Raw genomic sequence first — 18,443 nt, forward strand, 5'->3', positions numbered from 1 at the left:
GTATATTAAATTATAAAAAAAATTATAATCCGGTTCCGGTTCCGAACCGGAACCGGTGTTATTTAAAAAGTTGGAACCGGAACCGGAAAATCCGGTTCCGGTTCCTCAATTAACCGATCGGTTCCGGTTCCAATTCCGATTAACCGAGAACCGGAGAACCGTTTAAGCACCCCTATTTATATCTAATGTTCCTAATTACTACTACTACTATTTTGCCAAGTTGGAAACAAAGTACATCACGCGAAATTATATATTGTGATACATTTGGATTGAATCCGAAAGAAATACTCAGTACAATAAATATATGAAACTAAAAACAAGTTCCTAATGAAACAAACTTACAAAAATCCATGAAAATACAAAATATCTCAAATGAAAACACAATGACTTAACATTGTGAATTCCCATCGTTTTGAGTGAAGAAAAGCTTGGGGTGTAAGTACTGATGCAAGGAAAATAAAAATAGTAATATTGGTGAAGATAAGCATCTTCAACACAACCTTCAGTGTTTTTGGAATAGATAAATAAACTACCTTGGCCACAGAACATCAAATCACCATTCATCAAAACTTTGATCGGAGTGGTAGGTTATGTTGGTGATTTGAAGTTATATTCCATTATCCAAGAACTTGTATCTCCATAGTTGTCCATCTTCCAAATTTTAGGATTATCTGCAGGATATGATGTATCGCAAAACCACAGCTTGTCCTCTAAAATGCATAGCCGATATCCCCAATATAATAAAGCCAAACGAGTATGCTCAGGATGAATCAAGATTTGCTCATTAAGGGGCGGAAGAGGAAAATTGGTAAAGAGCTCGGTTTTAAGATCAAAGCAACAAACAAAAAAATTCTTCCCAAAATCACAAGTAACCCAGTGAATATTTCCATTATAAAATACAGCAGAATCAAGTGATGGTCTAGGTGTAAAGCCCATCGATGGTATGGTAGGTAATCTAGTTGTCGGTGGTGCTGAGATCCTTCTCCACGAACATTCTCCTCCTAGAGTATACACATGACAAAACCCAGATTCATCGATACATAAAATCTTATATTGTCCACTTAATTTGTCACTCCAAATCCATATATACACCTACGTGTAGGTTGAGGAGGAAGCTCAATATATTCACAAGTAATTGGATTGACTACGAAAAGAAAATCATTATAATCATACAATCCATCCCACAGCAAAAGCAACCCATTAACGAAACTAATTACCAAACGATGGTGAGGAGGAGTTGGACAAGAGGGCAAGTCGAATCGGAAAAGTGGCTGGCCGTCCTCATCAGCGACTCCATACCTGACTCCATACCCCATCTCGTCTTGACGAACGAAGGCCATGCATTGTTTCGCAAGCAGACCATCTGATTCTATTAGATCGCGTCATGACTTACAAACGGTCTAACACCTCATAATGCATCTCATCGGGAGTCTTCCAAGGATATCTCTCCATATTTCTTGCGGTATATATATTTCTTGCAGATCTTTCCTGCATCCCGTGGAAGGATGTCTCTCCATATTACTTCGAAAATCTTTCTTGCAACTCTTGGAAGAATCTCTCTTCATATTGACTGCAGCTTATGAAAAGTAAGAATAAATTTGGGATAGAAGTTAGCGAGTTAGGGTGATGATAATTCTTTCCGTACATATTTATACTATAGATTTTTGGGAGATATTCCTATATCAAATCCTAATCAACATCGAAATAAATTAAATTAGGAAAATAAAATAAAATCATGCATAGAAGGGGAGTTTTTGGGAGAGATCAGAATGATGCCACCGTAATTAATTTTAAATATAGCTGGTGTAAAATTGTAAAAAATAAACTGAAAAAATTTATATTCAAATTTCAATAGAATCTTCAATTTTCTATAAACTTATGAATAACACCAATTCTTTCAAAAAGGGTAAGATAACTTAAAATAGCATATGAATTTTATGAATAAAAATTTATGTGTATGTAATATTAGAGGCGGTCTTTAAATTAGATTTTAGGGATATTTTCTTTTTAGAAATAGAAAATTACTATACACCAATATTATGTGATTTTGTAAGCGAATTTCGAGGCTGTATTTTAAGTTTTTTTTTCTTAACAAAGGTGGGCCGAGGAAGAATAATTGGGCTTTGCAAGGTGAAGAAGTTAGGGCCCAAATCAACGACGTGAAATCTTGTTTATAATCTTAATGTATGTTGTGACACATTTTGTATTAATATAAAATACTACTCGTAATAGTTAATTTTTTTTTATCAACATAGATAATAATGAAATTACATGTACTCTGTATAGGAAAAAAAATTGAAACGGTAGAAAATTGATAACAAAATATATTAAATTGAATCTGAATGAAACTTTTTTTACAATCCTTTATGCAAATTTCAAAACATTTATAATATACATTTGAAATGATAATAAAACTTTTAAGTATATATTTAGAGAGAAAAAATGATATTAAATGAAGTCATGAACATAGATTAACTGTTGCATTATTATTGATTATATATCTCGGGTCATGAATCTCAAGTAGACTAGAATTATAATTAATTTTTTTGTGTAGGTTGAAGGGTCGACCAACTTATTGCCCGCTCATGAAGTTCAAACGCGGCTTAAAAACAGCTTTTGAACTTATAATTAATTTCATACGTATCCTAGACACTTTTATTTATTATAAAATAGAAAAATAATATGCTACGTATCTTATGTGAGCTCCTTATATGAGCATCAGTCTTGTTTAACGTGCATTTAGCGTTGTTTGTTTCAATTTATATACTCCTATTGATTCTAATACATTAAAAAATGTTATTGCAATTTTTAATTTTAAAAAATTTATAAAAGTCAAAGATTGATATGATTTGCTTGTTTGCTCTATAATTTCAAATAAAATAATAATAAAATAAATCAAATGAGAGTGATGCTCATTATAATAAGCTTACAGTAAGATACGTAGCATATTATTTCTCTATAAAATAAGTCATTATAATTGTGATATATCAGATTTACTAATGATATTGGTTTTAGTTTCTCCTTTCACTATTTGTATAAATCTCTTATAATATCAAATTTAAATAATTTAAGCCCAACAATAAATATTGAACCCAATTTATTTGTCAAAAAACAAAGGCCTAAAATATACCTTCTCCTATCTCAGATTCAATTCAACAATGGAAAAGCTATAAATAAGAAATTTAATGCTATCGCTGACCAAGAACAATCCTTTGAAGACCTTCGTCAGTCAACTCACTCTTTGTGCAAAACCCCAAAACCACTGAAACAAGAATTACAAATAAAAATTGAATCTTTGCGCCGCGTTCAAAATGGGAGTCTGATCAATTCTTCAATTTTGAAGTGCGTGAATCGATCATCGAGATAATGGGGGAGGCGCGTGTTAGATCTAGATGTTTTTTGTGTGTGATCGTCGTGTTAGTTTTGTTTGGTTTGTTTTCGCCCCTTTCAGCTCAGAGCCGCAGCCCCAAGAATGTGCAGGTCGCCCTTAGAGCTAAGTGGTCTGGCACTCCACTTCTTCTAGAAGCTGGGTACTCTCTCTCTCTCTCTCATACTGTAATAGCTACATTAGCTTTGATTAACATTGGCTATATGGTTATGAAATTGAAGCATTGTATCTTGGTTTGCATTTGCAATTGCTTGTATTGAATGGCTGCATTAGCTTTAATTGACATTGATCATGATTGTAGGGGAGTCTTTGATGAGCTGAGCTGGTTTGTTAGCTTCAATTCTGATTTCAATTTTTTGAATTTGGTAGGGAATTGTTATCTAAAGAGTGGAAAGATTTGTTCTGGGATTTCGTGGAATCATGGATCCACGCGGTGGATTTGGATTCGGATTTGAGGACTGCAAAAGATTGCTTGAAGAAAATAGCTGAGCATGGGAAGTCTCTGTTGAGTGAACCATTAGCATCAGTGTTTGAATTCTCTCTAACTCTTAGGTCAGCTTCACCTAGACTAGTGCTGTATCGCCAGTTAGCGGAGGAATCTCTTTCGTCTTTTCCTCTAGCTGATGATGGAGGGACATCAGAACCGAGTGAAACTGCGAAGCTTGATATTTCTGAAGCGTTGCTTTTGGGAAAGAACGTCAAGAGTCCTGGAAATAAATGTTGCTGGGTTGACACCGGTGGTTCCCTGTTCTTTGATGTCAAAGATTTGCACAAGTGGCTGGAAAATCCCGTTGACACGTAAGTCCAGCTCTAGGTTGTTCTCGTCTGATTATTCGAGGATATGAGAGATTTATTATAGACTTTTATGTTTTATACTTCCAGTCAAGATAATGTGAATTTCCAGCATTGTTTTGAACTATACCTTTTGTGCCTACAGAAAGGATAATGCATTTCAGTCTCCAGAGATTTTTGACTTTGATCATGTCCATCCGGACTCAACTGCTGGAAGTCCCACTGCCATTCTCTATGGAGCTCTTGGGACTGAGTGCTTTAAGGAATTTCATACGGCCTTGTCAGAAGCTGCTAAAAATGTAAATGCTCAGAAACAGAATTTCTCTCTTTTTTAACTATGCTAATCTTCTGGTCTGAGTGTTTCTGGAATTCAATTCTTCTTAGGATATGATAGGAAAACTTTTGTCTTAATAAGTTACAAATTTATTAGAAAAATAAGAAAGTAGGCAGGACAAAGTAGGCTAGGAGATTTCAAGGATACAGAAGAATATTAGAGGAGGTGGTATGGAGTTAAGTTTTTAAGTTACATGGTGGGCCTCAACCTGCAAAGATTCTAAGGCCTCGTTTGTGTTGAATATTGGAAAAGATTGGAGCTGTATTTGTGGTTAGCCTGACTTCACCTTCGGGAATTTCTCATCCCTTTCTGTTCCATAGGGTTGTTATCCTCATAACGCACACTATGATCTTGTTTATTTAGCTAACTAGTTTATCCTTCCACTTTTGAACTATGTGAGTTTTGTAAAGTGTTCCGTTGTTTTGGGGCCGGCATACTTATGTCCCTACTTCCTACCCAATGACTGTCAAGACCAGAGATATTCTCCACTTTTTATATTTGTAATGCCACTCATCCTCCTTAGTTGGGTGATATAACTAGAAGGACTCTTCCGTTTCTTATTCATCTATTATTTTCTGACCATTTTTTATCAACCCTTTAGGGAAAAGCCAAGTATGTTGTCAGATCCGTATTGCCTTCTGGATGCGAACAAAAAACTTCTCCTTGTGGAGCCATTGGCACTGGCGATTCTGTAAACTTGGGTGGCTATGGTGTAGAGCTAGCACTGAAGAATATGGAATACAAAGCTATGGATGATAGTGCAATAAAGAAAGGTAAAATCCCATGTCCTTGCTAGATTGATAAATCAATGATGGCATGAGTAAGTAATGTGGTTATGATGCATTTAATATCATACTAATACTCTTTGACACAGAACTCTTACATTGTCCAACCGTAATTTTTTTCCAAACAGTCTAATTTCATTGGACTTTGAGATTGTTTGTAGCTTAATTGCATTTACTTGGAAAAACAACTAGCCTCCCTGATAATTAACAATAGTGTGACATACCGTGATTCTAAAGGTTTTTTTATAACCATAACAGGTGTGACTCTTGAAGATCCCCATACTGAAGATCTTAGCCAAGAAGTCAGAGGATTCATTTTCTCCCGCATTTTGGTTTGTTCATCCTCTCACCTCTTCATACAAAATTTATCTGTCAACTGTAATGTAATGGATGGAAGGCAAGAGAATGAAACATGAATAGCTGTGTCATTTTTGATTTGATGTTTGGACTCTCTTCAGTTTAAATTATCTGATATACATATCAAAAGGATGGAAAGTAATTACAGTGACTAAATCTTATACCCCTACGAATTAGGGCAGTTATGCAGTCATAGACTCTGAGCATACATTCACTTGTGGAAACAGATATATAAAGAGTGAGATATATGATAAATACTTAATTACTCATGCATTTCACTGTTGTTCTCAATAATGGGAGAGTCGAGACATTAAGGTTGCCTATGCTGTATGTAAAAGTAGCTTATCTCATCGAGGACCTAGATGAGATGCTGACTACCAGTAAATATTTTTGTGAAGTCTACAATAGAGAACATTCAATGAGAAAGAAAGTTTTTTTTTTTAAACTTAAAGCTTTGAATCATCAGTAATCTTGTGTGCATCACAAAGAAAGTCATACAGTATGATAAGGAAATATATTTTAATCAAGATTGAATGTGGTGTATGTAAATCCTATAGACCAGTTAATTTATTGTTGAAAAATCTTTGTGCTTGTGCAGGAACGTAAGCCAGAGCTAACATCTGAAGTAATGGCTTTTAGGGATTATCTATTGTCATCTACTATTTCTGATACACTGGATGTTTGGGAACTAAAAGGTAATTCTATCATTGTAGCTTAAACAACGCATTATAAAATATAAAGTTTAATCATTTACAAACCTTTGTCTTTTTAACTGCACAGATTTAGGACATCAAACAGCACAACGGATAGTGCATGCCTCTGATCCTTTGCAGTCAATGCAGGAAATCAATCAAAATTTTCCTAGTGTTGTTTCTTCACTGTCTCGCATGAAGGTATTGTAATTTGTTTTGGAGATTATACAGACTTTGATATTAGATACTCCCTCTGTCCGCGAATAGGAGTCCCGTTTTTCCATTTTAGTCCGTCCGCGAATAGGAGTCCCGGTTCATTATTACTGTAAATGGTAAAGAGACCCCACATTCCACCAACTCATTCCACTCACATATCATTTAAAACTAATATATATATATATATATACATATATATATATATATATATATATATATAAATGGACCCCATATTCCACTAACTTTCTTCCACCCACTTTTCTTAACATTTCTTAAAACCCGTACCATAATGAAATGGGACTCTTATTCGCGGACAGAGGGAGTAGTAGTAATAATGTATAAGATGTGATCTGCATGTGACTGCTGCTCTTTAAAGACATCGTGTCTTTCTGTGAGCTGATGCCGTGTAATTAATATTTTGTAGCTAAATGATTCCATAAAAGATGAAATTATAGCCAACCAGCGAATGCTTCCACCCGGAAAGTCCTTAATGGCTCTGAATGGTGCCTTGCTGAATGTTGAAGATATAGACCTTCATCTGTAATGCTTCTTTCCTAAACCACTCATTTAGATGTTCTATTATTCTCTCTTCAATTTAATTCAATCCTTGACAAGGAAAATAAAAATGCCTCTAATAATTATTGGTCTATTATTTATCGGGGTTGGCGGTGCATTGGCCCTTTACCTTCATCTCATGGAAACAAGTTTTGAGGCAGTTTGGCTTGCATTAGATTCTGCCACAATCATTTTAAGAGCGTTCTTTATGCTTCACATGCAAAAATGTCAAATGTTAAGGAGGGTTGTTGTACTGACTTTATGTTGGTCACTTTGGTTTGAGAGATCTTGTGTGGTATAGGACTAGTTCAGAGTTTTGTGGTGGGTCTCAAATCATGAGGAATTTAAGACTTTCTCTTATTTATTTTATGCAACAGAAAGTCAGAGTTAGGTAGGCTTTGGAGTTGTATAATTAGCTATAAAGCTGTAATTAGTCTGTTTATAACTCGATTTAGTCAGTGTATTAACTGCACAGAGAGAGAGAGAGAGAGAGAGAAAGAGAGAGAGAGAGAGAGAGAGAAGTCTTCAGATATTTGTGCAATTTTTGTCCAAAAAAACTTGTTCCCAATTATAATTCTTTTAATGTTGTGTTGTGCAGGTTGTTTGACATGGCACACCAGGAGTTGACACTGGCCGATCAGTACAGAAAACTGAAGGTATTGAAATTCCACCAAGCATACAATTTTATTTGACTATAAGAAGTAGAAGAACTCCAACTATCTTTTGGAATTTCATTTATCCTGAATGATATATATTGAGGCTATTCCAGAAAGTTCCCACCTGTGTGATGGTTCAATGCTAGATCTTTTGGCCTGCAATCTTCCCTCCCTGCACTGTGCTTGATCTCATTGAATATCTCATGTATTTGAATACTAATAATGAATGTTGATAAAATCCTAGATCCCTCCAAGCACCGTAAGGAAATTCCTCTCGGTTTTGCCACCTTCAGAGACACATGCATTTCGTGTTGATTTTCGTTCAGACCATGTTCATTACATCAATAACTTGGAAGTAGATGCCATGTACAAGCGCTGGAGAAGCAATTTAAATGAGGTATAGCTATTTTTTTTGTTATTGGACTTAGATTACTTGCAGATTAAATTGATTACATGTTCTTACACGATGAGATCGTAGATCTTGATGCCAGTCTTCCCTGGACAATTACGATACATTCGAAAAAATCTGTTCCATGCAGTTTTTGTTTTGGATCCTGCATCTCCTTGTGGGCTTGAGGCAAGTTTTCCATTCTGCATATCACATGTGCTTCATTTATATGATATTCGATATCCGATGCCTTTGGTAATCAATTGGAATGTTGCAGACAATTGACACTATCATTGCCTTGTTTGAGAACAATCTTCCTATGAGATTTGGTGTGATATTGTACTCAGCAAAGTTAGTCGAAGGGATTGAAGCAAATGATGGTGAACTTCCAGTTGCTCGTCTAAAGTATGATGAAGACATTTCAAGTTTGGTAAGTGGAGTATTTAGCTTACAAAGTAATAAAAATGTCTGTGTTTTCTTGTTTTTCTCTTATATGTCTCCGACTCTCCAGTAATATGTAAATGTTTCTTCAAGAATTCAAGTATCTTGTACGGCCTATCATCTTCTTTAGTCTTTGGTTGAATTATCATCCTCCAAAAACCCCAAACATTACTCACCTTCTCCAACAAATTTCTTCCCAAGCAATATTCTTTTCCTAGACATGTGTAGTAACAACAATCAAACGCATACGGCCTCGTTCCTATCTTCTAGGGCTGGTGACATATTTGTGTGATATACTAGTCAAAACATAACCAAACATTATCTTGAAGTCTTGTTACGTTCTTTACTTAGGTTTAGGCGTTCTGCCTAAGCTTCTTGGAACCCTTGATTATTTTCATTCTATAATCAGCAAACATAGCTCTTTTTCTTCCTTGGAGATAATTTGTAATTAAAATCAGCAAAGAGAATTTTCAGTCCTATATAGTGTAACTCGGAACAATTTTCTTTGAAGGAGCTTCTGACTGCACAAATTACATGATCTTAGGGTGAGCAAATCATAACTATTCATTATATTGTATTGAAGAAGGTGGCTTCTTGATAAACCTGTATAAATATTATGACCCTTGAAGTCAGTTTTTGGTTTTGTGTGGTGAAGAAGGAAAACAGCCTTGTGGTGTAATATCGAGGTCTAGGATATTGTGCTTACAATTATGAATTTTCTCTTAGATGTTTTAATAGTTGCACTTAGATATTTTAATATAATTGAACTCTCTTTCTCTCTCTCTCTCCTGTTTTCCTAGACTAGGGACCAATTATATGGTATAAGAAACTGAAAGAAATTTTCTTGGTAATGTGAAAAAAGAGAGAACACACTGTATCTATACTTTGTTTGACCCTATGACCTTGATGAACCACTCTTTACTCTCCTGATGATGTGTTGTTTCAATTTGTCAGATCATACGCCTCTTCAATTACATCAAAGAAAATCATGGTGCTCCAACGGCTTTCCAGTTCTTGAGCAATGTAAGAGTCTGATGCGCAAAGAGTGATATATTGGGCATTCTTACTTACTCGAACTTTGTGGCACTAATTCCCTTGTGGGAATCTGGTATTTGGTTCCAATTTCTATGGGTTTGGATTATCCATTCCCTATTGTGTGATCCTGTTAGAGACTTACAGTTGGACAGCTACTCACTTATCCAAACATATAATTATTGATCTATGCTTTATCATCAGTTGGGTGTCATCGTCTAGAAATTGTACTCTATTATACACATATTTTAATCTGTATTTCACAATCACAGGTGAACAAATTGAGAATGGATTCAGGTGCAGAGGATGGTCCCGAAGTGCATCATGTTGAAGGGGCTTTTGTGGAAACAGTGCTGTAAGACTTTTAAATTTACCTTCTTGTAACTGTGATCTTGTTGTAATTTTTCCTCTCATCTACAAGGGTCATTGATTCTCCAATTGAATATATGTGTTGTTGGTGAAATTCTTGCCAATTTTCAGAGATCTAATTATAATTTGCCCTTTTAGGCCTAGGGTGAAAACGCCCCCTCAAGAGACTCTATTGAAATTGGAGAAGGACCAAACTTTGAACGAGCTGTCTGTGGAGAGCACCATGTTTGCCTTTAAACTGGGCTTTGCTAAGCTTGAGTGTTCTCTATTGATGAATGGACTTGTCTATGAACCTAACGAGGTACTCTTTTGCCATCCAATAAAATATTCTGATTTATTAGCATTGAACTTTATTGGGGTTGATTTGTATGAGTCATGTGTGAGTTAGTTACATCATATCTTTTGGTAATTCCTAAGTATTTGTATCATTTAGCATTTATCGGCTTCAGAAACTGATTTTTGCCATCATATTGAATTTAGAATATGTGACTCATTCTTTGAAAATAACTTTTGTACTTGTTTAAGATGTATTACTAGTTTCTTTCATGTATCATATTGAGTGTGTTTATCCAATCCTTTTAATGCTTGGCACTATTTCTTTGTGAATGGATAATTGGCTATTCCTAAATCACAGAATCAAGCTTCAGAATCTTTGTGTTTAGTTAATGTGATTTTGTTGTTGGTTCTTCCATTACCAGGAGGCTCTTATGAATGCCATGAATGAAGAACTTCCCAGAATACAAGAGCAAGTATACTATGGACAAATAAATTCCCATACAGATGTTCTGGACAAATTTCTCTCTGAAAGTGGTGTTCAGCGTTATAACCCAAAGGTCAATTTTGATCACATGTTCATAATTAAATTTGGTTCTGTACATGTTTATCACTTCGTGTTCCTTTTTTGGTGTGTTTCTCTGGCTAAAGCTCTTCGAACCTTTGATCCTGCAGATAATTGCAGATGGTAAGGTCGTCAAACCAAAGTTTGTCTCCTTGTGTGAATCAATTCTGGTGAAAGAATCAGTATTGAATGACCTCCACTACTTGCATTCATCTGAAAGTAAGTTCTTGGTGATAAATATCAAGAATGTTAGCCTTCATCTTATATTAAATATCTGATCTTGAGCATTTTATTTCAGCATTTGATGATGTGAAGCCTGTCACTCATATTCTTGCTGTTGATGCCACTTCAAAGAAAGGGATGAAGTTGCTACATGAAGGAATTCGCTATCTGGTGATATTAATGTTGCAGTTCGTTTAATTTAATAGTATTCATAATATCATTTCTCCATTGATAGGTTTTGTTTAGGATATCTACACTATGCCCTAGATATTTGATAGCCGCCCTCTTTAAAAGAAAAGCACTTAAAAGTACTGGATGTGACCCTTGTAGTCCTCGATTGAGCCTATATCCCTTTTCAGTTGACCAGGACGTTAAACAGGATAAATGGGAAACTAGGAACTGCTTCAGCAAGTTCCATTCACTTTGTCGCCCATTTCATTGATATAGTTAGAAATACTAGTTATGTTTTATAATTCCAACACTAATTGATTGCATGGTTTACTTGTTCCGAAATGTTTTCCTCTATTTCTTCTTTGTGATAACGCTTGCATTATGTTTCAGATTGGTGGCACCAAATATGCTCGGATTGGTGTGTTGTTTAATGTCAATGATGATGCAACTTTACCAAGTCTCCTTTTCATGGAAGTCTTCAAAACCGCAGTATCCTCATATGGGTTAGTTGAGCTTGTGATTTTGGTAGCCCCCTTCTCCCCTCTTTCCCATGCTATTTCGTCTTATAGTCTCTCTTATTTGCTTTGCAGACATAAAAAAGGAGTGCTACAGTTTATCGATCAACTCTGTTCATTCTACGAAAAGGAATATATGTCGTCTTCTGGAGCTACCGAAAACCATCAGGCACTTATTGATAAGGTGGTACAGTTAGCAGATGCAAATGGGTTGCCATCAAAGGGCTTCGTATCTGCCTGCTCGGGATTTTCTGCTGAAAATTTTAGGGGTTACTTAAAGAAGGTTTGTTTTTCTTCTTCTTCTGGTGTTCTGTACCACTAAGTCATGAGTTTTCTCTTTAGTCACATTTCTTTTTCTCACATAGATGTAAGTACTATTTTAGCATGGAGCAAATTAATGGAATGTGGTCAGGGTCAGAGTTGTTGCCATCATCTTTTCAATTATTCTAGATGCTTGTTGTCTCCATATACTTATACAAGATTCAATTGGACGCTGAATTCTTGCATGGTCCAAGGGGCCTCTTGTCTATCAATGTAAAACTATCCATCTGTGGTGTGACAAAGATTCTCTATCAATGGTTATTCCATCATGCAATCCAGGTTGCAATAGCGAGATACGACATGACAACCAAGCCAACAAAATAGTCTAGCGCTTAAAAATACGGAGTACCAGTTTTGGCACTAGAAAATTAGAATACAAAAGAAATTCACTGAAATAAAGACATTAACCTTGCACACTCTGTGGACTCTTGTTTCGCGAGTGGGGCTAGAAAAGTTTGCTGTTATATTCTATATGTACCCAAAGTAGATATATCAGTGCCCAAATTATTTATAGATATGTCCTACATACACTGTTGACATTTTGCTCAATGCATGTGCAGGTGACCCAGTTCTTGTATAGGACTATTGGTCTTGAATTTGGGGTCAATGCAGTTATTACCAATGGCAGAGTGAGCATCCTTTCACTAATCTTGATATATATTGCAGACTTTGGATCAGCCTGTGCTCGTAATAATTTTTTGAAATAGTTTGCACTTTGCATTTAGTTGCAATTGTCTGTTTGGTTTGAATGTAATAGGAGGCTCTTTGAATATGTGAGGAATTCATTTAGTTGGTGGGACTGGATTGGGTTTTGAAGTTGCTTGTTTTTTTATAAAGAATATTGGTTAATATATTGTGTTTCATAAACTCATAATGCATTCGATTTACCACATTTTCCCCAGCTGAGTTGCTTTTTGGCAATTAATTAAATAATTCTTGTACTCACTCAGGGTCCTTGTATATTCCATTTTGTTCCACAGGTGGTCCGACTCTTTGATGGTAGTACATTCTTGAGCCACGATTTGCATCTTCTTGAATCCTTAGAGTTCAAGCAGCGTATTAAACATATTGCTGAAATCATTGAAGAGATAAAATGGGAAGGTATTGATCCAGATGTGTTGACAAGGTACATCGATGGTCTAGGCTCATTTGCTGTTAAATCCATAATGTCACTGTATTCTTGTAAATTAGTTCTATGTTTGAAATCGTATGAAGAGAATAGTATCTTAAATGCTGCATAGTACTCTTTACCCTACCAGTTTTATGCTACTGTCTTTGCTAGCTCAGTTTCAGCACATTTTTTCATTCATATCCATTAAGCTGCGAATAACATATTTAGTTTTTTCCTCTTTGCAGCAAATTCATCAGTGACATTGTTATGGCCATCTCATCCTCAACTTCTACAAGGGATCGAAGCTCTGAAGGTGCCCGTTTTGAAATTCTGAATGCTGATTACAGGTACGGACTACTTGTTTGCAAGAATTATTTTATTTGGAGGTGGGAAAGGGATATGATAATTTGCTCGGTGTTCCTTTTCGACTCATTTTTGCCATGTCCTTATATAACACGTTGGCATTCTTGGATAATGCAGTTGATTCCTTTTATGCGGTCACTTCAAAAGCTTTTAAGTCAATTGCTATCAAATTTCCTCCTTGAATCGGTGCATGAAAGTGATATAATTGGTTAATAGGATTACAATTTTCTTCAGGATCATTCTCTTGCGTCGATAGTTTCTCTTATTCTGAAGAATCTGAACTTCTAATTTTCAACTCAGTGTATTCACCAAAATCCTGTTTGGTTGTTTGATCTGTACTGCATATGATGTATTATCAGATGATATATATCTTGACAATGCATTATGTTTGATCAATTTGTGCATCTAATGTGGATGATTGCATGAAGTACTTTGTTTAGTAAAATTTAAACATTAATAAAGAGAATAAGTCTAAACTTTCTGCAGTTTGCTCATTGACTAAACACCTTCTGCGATAAAACTTTCTGCAGTGCTGTTATTTTGCAAAACGAAAATTCAAGCATCCATATTGATGCCGTGATTGATCCCTTGAGTCCTTCTGGCCAAAAGCTTGCAGCTCTTCTTCGGATTCTGTCGAAGTATGTACAACCAAGCATGCGACTTGTGCTCAATCCAATGGTAAGAGTGTCGAATCAAAAGCTGCCTCAGGATACCTTACTGAAAATTTACATCATATACCATGAAGCAAAATGTGCTATGTAGCATAAAGCGAGACTATAAGAACAAACTGTCCTATGCATCAACCCAGAACCTTATTTTGTTATTTAAGTCTTAATTTTCTCTGAAGCTTATGTCGGATTAACTGATTAAGTATCAATGTATTAAGTTGGAAAGGCTATCCTGCATTTGCTTCCTGTTAAAGGCAAAAAGAAATTTAAAATTTTACCTCATGTTTACGAGTATATTGTTATTTATGTGCCCAAATTTTATTGGACAATCTTTATGGATACGTCACTGAGTATGTCACTAAGCCTTAAAAAATAATGACTAAATTTGTTAGTTTTTCCTGGCAGAGTTCTCTAGTGGATCTTCCTTTGAAGAATTATTACAGATATGTAGTGCCAACAATTGTAAGTGTTAACACTCTTAGCCCATCACCCATTTATTTCAGATTCCGTTGCTTCCTGTCCTCACTGTCATTGACTTTTCAGGATGACTTCAGTGCAACGGATCATGTCGTGCATGGTCCCAGAGCATTTTTCGCGAACATGCCACTATCTAAGACTCTCACCATGAATCTCGATGTTCCCGAACCATGGCTAGTTCAGCCTGTAGTTGCTGTGTAAGTTTATGAAAAAGCCCTGCAAGCATTGGCATGTCAAAAATTCATTACGAGAAATGTTCTGCAAGCATTGATATGTTTCCTTTAACATTTAATTTTAATAAGTGTGATAATTTGCAGCCATGACCTGGACAACATATTGCTAGAGAATCTCGGGGACACCAGGACCTTGCAAGCAGTGTTTGAACTCGAAGCTCTTGTCCTCACAGGTACTGTTTTTGCTTCATTATTGAGTTTGATAATCAGTCAAAGATACTAATGGAGTAATACGCAATCAGGTCATTGCTCTGAGAAGGATCACGAAGCCCCTCGGGGCCTGCAGTTGATTCTAGGGACTAAGCATGCTCCCCACTTGGTCGATACTCTTGTGATGGCAAATTTGGGCTACTGGCAAATGAAGGTTCTTCCTGGGGTATGGTACTTGCAGATGGCACCAGGCAGAAGTTCCGAGCTGTATGTCATGAAGGAAGATGGTGAAGGAGCCGGTGACACGACTTTGTCGAAACGAATCACAATAGATGACTTACGGGGTAAATTGGTTCATATGGAAGTGATTAAGAAGAAGGGCATGGAGCGAGAGAAACTCTTACTGCCGGCTGATGATGATAGTCACTCTAATAAGAAAAAGGTAAGAAGCTATGAAATTCACCTATATGTTTTACTCTGTGTATAATGCCCCTATAAATTTTTGTTTATTAGCTTCAGAATCTTATTTTTTGGGGATTTTTTCGAATAAATGTTCAGGGATCTCAAAACGGCTGGAACTCAAATATCCTCAAATGGGCTTCTGGATTTATTGGAGGAAAAGAACAGTCAAAGAAAGACGTGAGCAGTTCCTTGGTAATATTAAAACTCGTTAATGGACATTCCTATATACTTATGCTTTTTCACAAGATTATGCTTCTCAAATAATTTCACAATTCATTGCAGAAGCCAGGAAGTGGTGGTCGTCATGGGGAAAAAATCAATATATTCTCGGTTGCATCTGGGCACCTGTAAGTCCTTATATCTCCACTTCGACAATTAATTTAAGCCCATGGTTGGAAATTTGGTTTAAACAAAAACAAATAAATAGATTCAAACAAAATAAACGGCTTTAAGGGTGAGCATCTAGTGTTTCTTTCCTTGACACTTGGTATGTGAATTGGAATTGGTGTGTCAAATTTTAAACTCTCTGCATTTACATCTAACGTGTGACACACTACTTTTATGCAGGTATGAGCGTTTTCTCAAAATTATGATTTTAAGTGTCCTGAAAAATACAGATCGACCGGTCAAGTTTTGGTTTATAAAGAACTATCTTTCTCCTCAGTTCAAGGTTTGCCCTTCACTTTTGTCACCACCTCCGTCCCATATATATTGACACATTTCTTTCGGGAATGGGATTTTATGGAAGTTGACTTAAAGGTGAAAAAACATGTCAAATTGTCAATATATACAGGGCAGAGGGAGTGATATTTGTTGTTCTCTTTGCTAATCTCAACTTTATCTGTATAAAATTATCTATCATCCGCTTAAGCATTACTTACGATTTTTGGCAGGATGTGATCCCTCATATGGCAAATGAATATGGCTTCGAGTATGAATTGATCACGTACAAGTGGCCTACATGGCTTCACAAACAAAAGGAGAAACAGCGAATAATATGGGCGTATAAAATCCTTTTTCTTGATGTCATTTTCCCACTTGCCCTAGAAAAGGTATATTATGGTTGCTTTAATGATGGTTCGTTTCGATCTACTGCAACTATATACGTAAATGTGGTTTCTCAAACTGCAGGTTATATTTGTTGATGCCGATCAGATCGTGAGGGCAGACATGGGAGAACTTTATGATATGGATTTAAAAGGACGGCCCCTCGCGTATACTCCTTTCTGTGACAATAACAAAGACATGGATGGCTATCGGTTCTGGAAACAAGTAAATCCCCCTTTTTATTTATCGATCTTTTCCTTGTGGTCGTAACTTCTAAGGAGATTAAATTTTTAATCAATCATTATAGCTGATTGATTTTTAATTTTGTGAACAGGGATTCTGGAGAGACCATTTGCAAGGAAGACCGTATCATATTAGGTATTTGTCTTTTCGTTTCTTTTGGAATTCAATATCTTTTCATTCTGATAAACAAGCCTAACGTGGGGTGGGATGCTTCTGTAGTGCATTATATGTCGTTGATTTGGTCAAATTTCGGGAGACAGCAGCAGGGGATCAGTTAAGAGTGGTTTACGAAACCCTAAGCAAAGACCCCAACAGTCTCTCTAATCTCGATCAGGTACATGATGAGTTTATTTGGTTGCTTCAACTCTGCCTTTTCCGGTTTTCTTGAATAACGGGTAATGCCATGCCGCTCTTTGGGATTTAGTCCCACAATCCCACAAGGTTTGAAAACGGAGTATCAAATCACGAAGTTGCAATATTTCTCGATTGTATGTACATAATGACGCCTTTTAGTGATTTTTTATTTTCTTATCTTTTTTTAATTAAACATCTTCAAAGCCACTGTTTTGTGCATGGATGGGAAAATTGAGAGAAATTGAAACTTCATAATTTAATACTCCGTATTTCTTTTTCAGACCTTATGAACCAAACTTCGTGATTGAAATCGACTATTAATCCTAGTATTTTGTGTGAAAGTGACGCGTTGGTGATGAGATTTGATGTGTGTTTCAGGATCTTCCAAACTATGCTCAGCACATGGTGCCCATCTTCTCCCTGCCACAAGAATGGCTGTGGTGCGAGTCGTGGTGTGGCAACGCAACAAAAACCAAGGCGAAAACCATAGATCTGTGCAACAACCCCATGACTAAGGAGCCCAAGCTTCAGGTTTTTTTTCCCAACTCCTCAACTCTCGACACCCACTTCACGTCTCTGCCTTCATCACTTCTCAGCTTTCGTCTTTCGTCTTTCGTCCTCTGCTTTCTTGTAGGGAGCGAGAAGAATAGTCGCAGAGTGGCCAGATCTTGATCTAGAAGCCAGGCGCTTCACCGCCAAATTTCTGGGCGAGGATATCGAACCCAAAGAGCAAGTCGCACTGCCTCCCCCCGAAATCCAGAAACCAGCTGCAGATTACTCAGCAGAGGACGCGGAATCAAAAGCAGAATTGTGAATGCAACGGATTCTTGAGCGAAAATTCGACACGTTAAAGTTTTGCGAAACCCCTTGGTCTAACACTGTGAATCAATGTTTACACAATGCAGTATTTGCAAAAATGTGCAGCATTGGTCTAACAATGTAGTCTAGATAGTTCTCAGTGATAGAAGAAGAGACTCATTTTTGTCTGCAAAATGCATAGTAAGATTTTTGTTACGAAACTGAATTATTCATAGTTCTGTTGTTCAATTTGTAGTGGTTTTTTTCTTCTGATTTATGATGATTATAAGGCAAATGGGTGACATTTGCTCAAGTTGTCGATGAAATACGGAGTATGCAAAATGTGATCTGTATGGTGGTTAATTAACTTAATTGATTTATATCTATACATATATAAAAGGAAAGGAGAATTTTGAAGAAAATGACAATAATGTCATCATTATTCATGAATTATTTCATAAACTT

At 36.2% G+C, this 18,443-nt stretch overlaps 1 protein-coding gene across 2 annotated transcripts; it reads left to right on the plus strand.

The window, feature by feature from the left end:
* The first annotated feature begins 3,198 nt into the window (after positions 1–3,198).
* On the plus strand, positions 3,199–18,227 carry LOC125213781 (UDP-glucose:glycoprotein glucosyltransferase). Of its 2 annotated transcripts, none has more exons than XM_048114516.1 (37): positions 3,199–3,530; positions 3,758–4,186; positions 4,326–4,479; positions 5,116–5,287; positions 5,558–5,631; positions 6,255–6,351; positions 6,437–6,549; positions 6,989–7,104; positions 7,718–7,775; positions 8,020–8,172; positions 8,254–8,352; positions 8,441–8,593; positions 9,559–9,627; positions 9,909–9,991; positions 10,144–10,306; positions 10,704–10,838; positions 10,954–11,062; positions 11,142–11,236; positions 11,627–11,739; positions 11,827–12,034; positions 12,633–12,701; positions 13,053–13,198; positions 13,429–13,530; positions 14,077–14,224; positions 14,620–14,676; positions 14,758–14,888; positions 15,009–15,097; positions 15,167–15,516; positions 15,633–15,728; positions 15,822–15,883; positions 16,104–16,206; positions 16,430–16,588; positions 16,668–16,808; positions 16,918–16,961; positions 17,046–17,160; positions 17,559–17,711; positions 17,815–18,227. In XM_048114516.1, the coding sequence occupies exons 1-37, from the start codon at positions 3,367–3,369 to the stop codon at positions 17,992–17,994; spliced, it is 4,902 nt and encodes a 1,633-aa protein (XP_047970473.1). In that variant the 5' UTR covers positions 3,199–3,366; the 3' UTR covers positions 17,995–18,227. The 2 variants fall into 2 exon arrangements, with proteins under 2 accessions (XP_047970473.1, XP_047970472.1); XM_048114515.1 differs by having other exon boundaries at positions 3,200–3,530; positions 15,819–15,883.
* The last annotated feature ends 216 nt before the right edge of the window (positions 18,228–18,443 follow it).

This window comes from Salvia hispanica, chromosome 3 (assembly GCF_023119035.1).
Source record: "Salvia hispanica cultivar TCC Black 2014 chromosome 3, UniMelb_Shisp_WGS_1.0, whole genome shotgun sequence".
NCBI lineage: Eukaryota > Viridiplantae > Streptophyta > Magnoliopsida > Lamiales > Lamiaceae > Salvia > Salvia hispanica.

Bases quoted from the DNA above. Each gene is read 5' to 3' on its own strand.
- LOC125213781 (XM_048114515.1), top strand. From the start codon at position 3,367: ATGGGGGAGGCGCGTGTTAGATCTAGATGTTTTTTGTGTGTGATCGTC. The intron at 14,889-15,008 runs GTAAGTTTATGA...GATAATTTGCAG, and splicing joins GTTCAGCCTGTAGTTGCTGT to CCATGACCTGGACAACATAT. The intron at 15,884-16,103 runs GTAAGTCCTTAT...ACTTTTATGCAG, and splicing joins TCGGTTGCATCTGGGCACCT to GTATGAGCGTTTTCTCAAAA.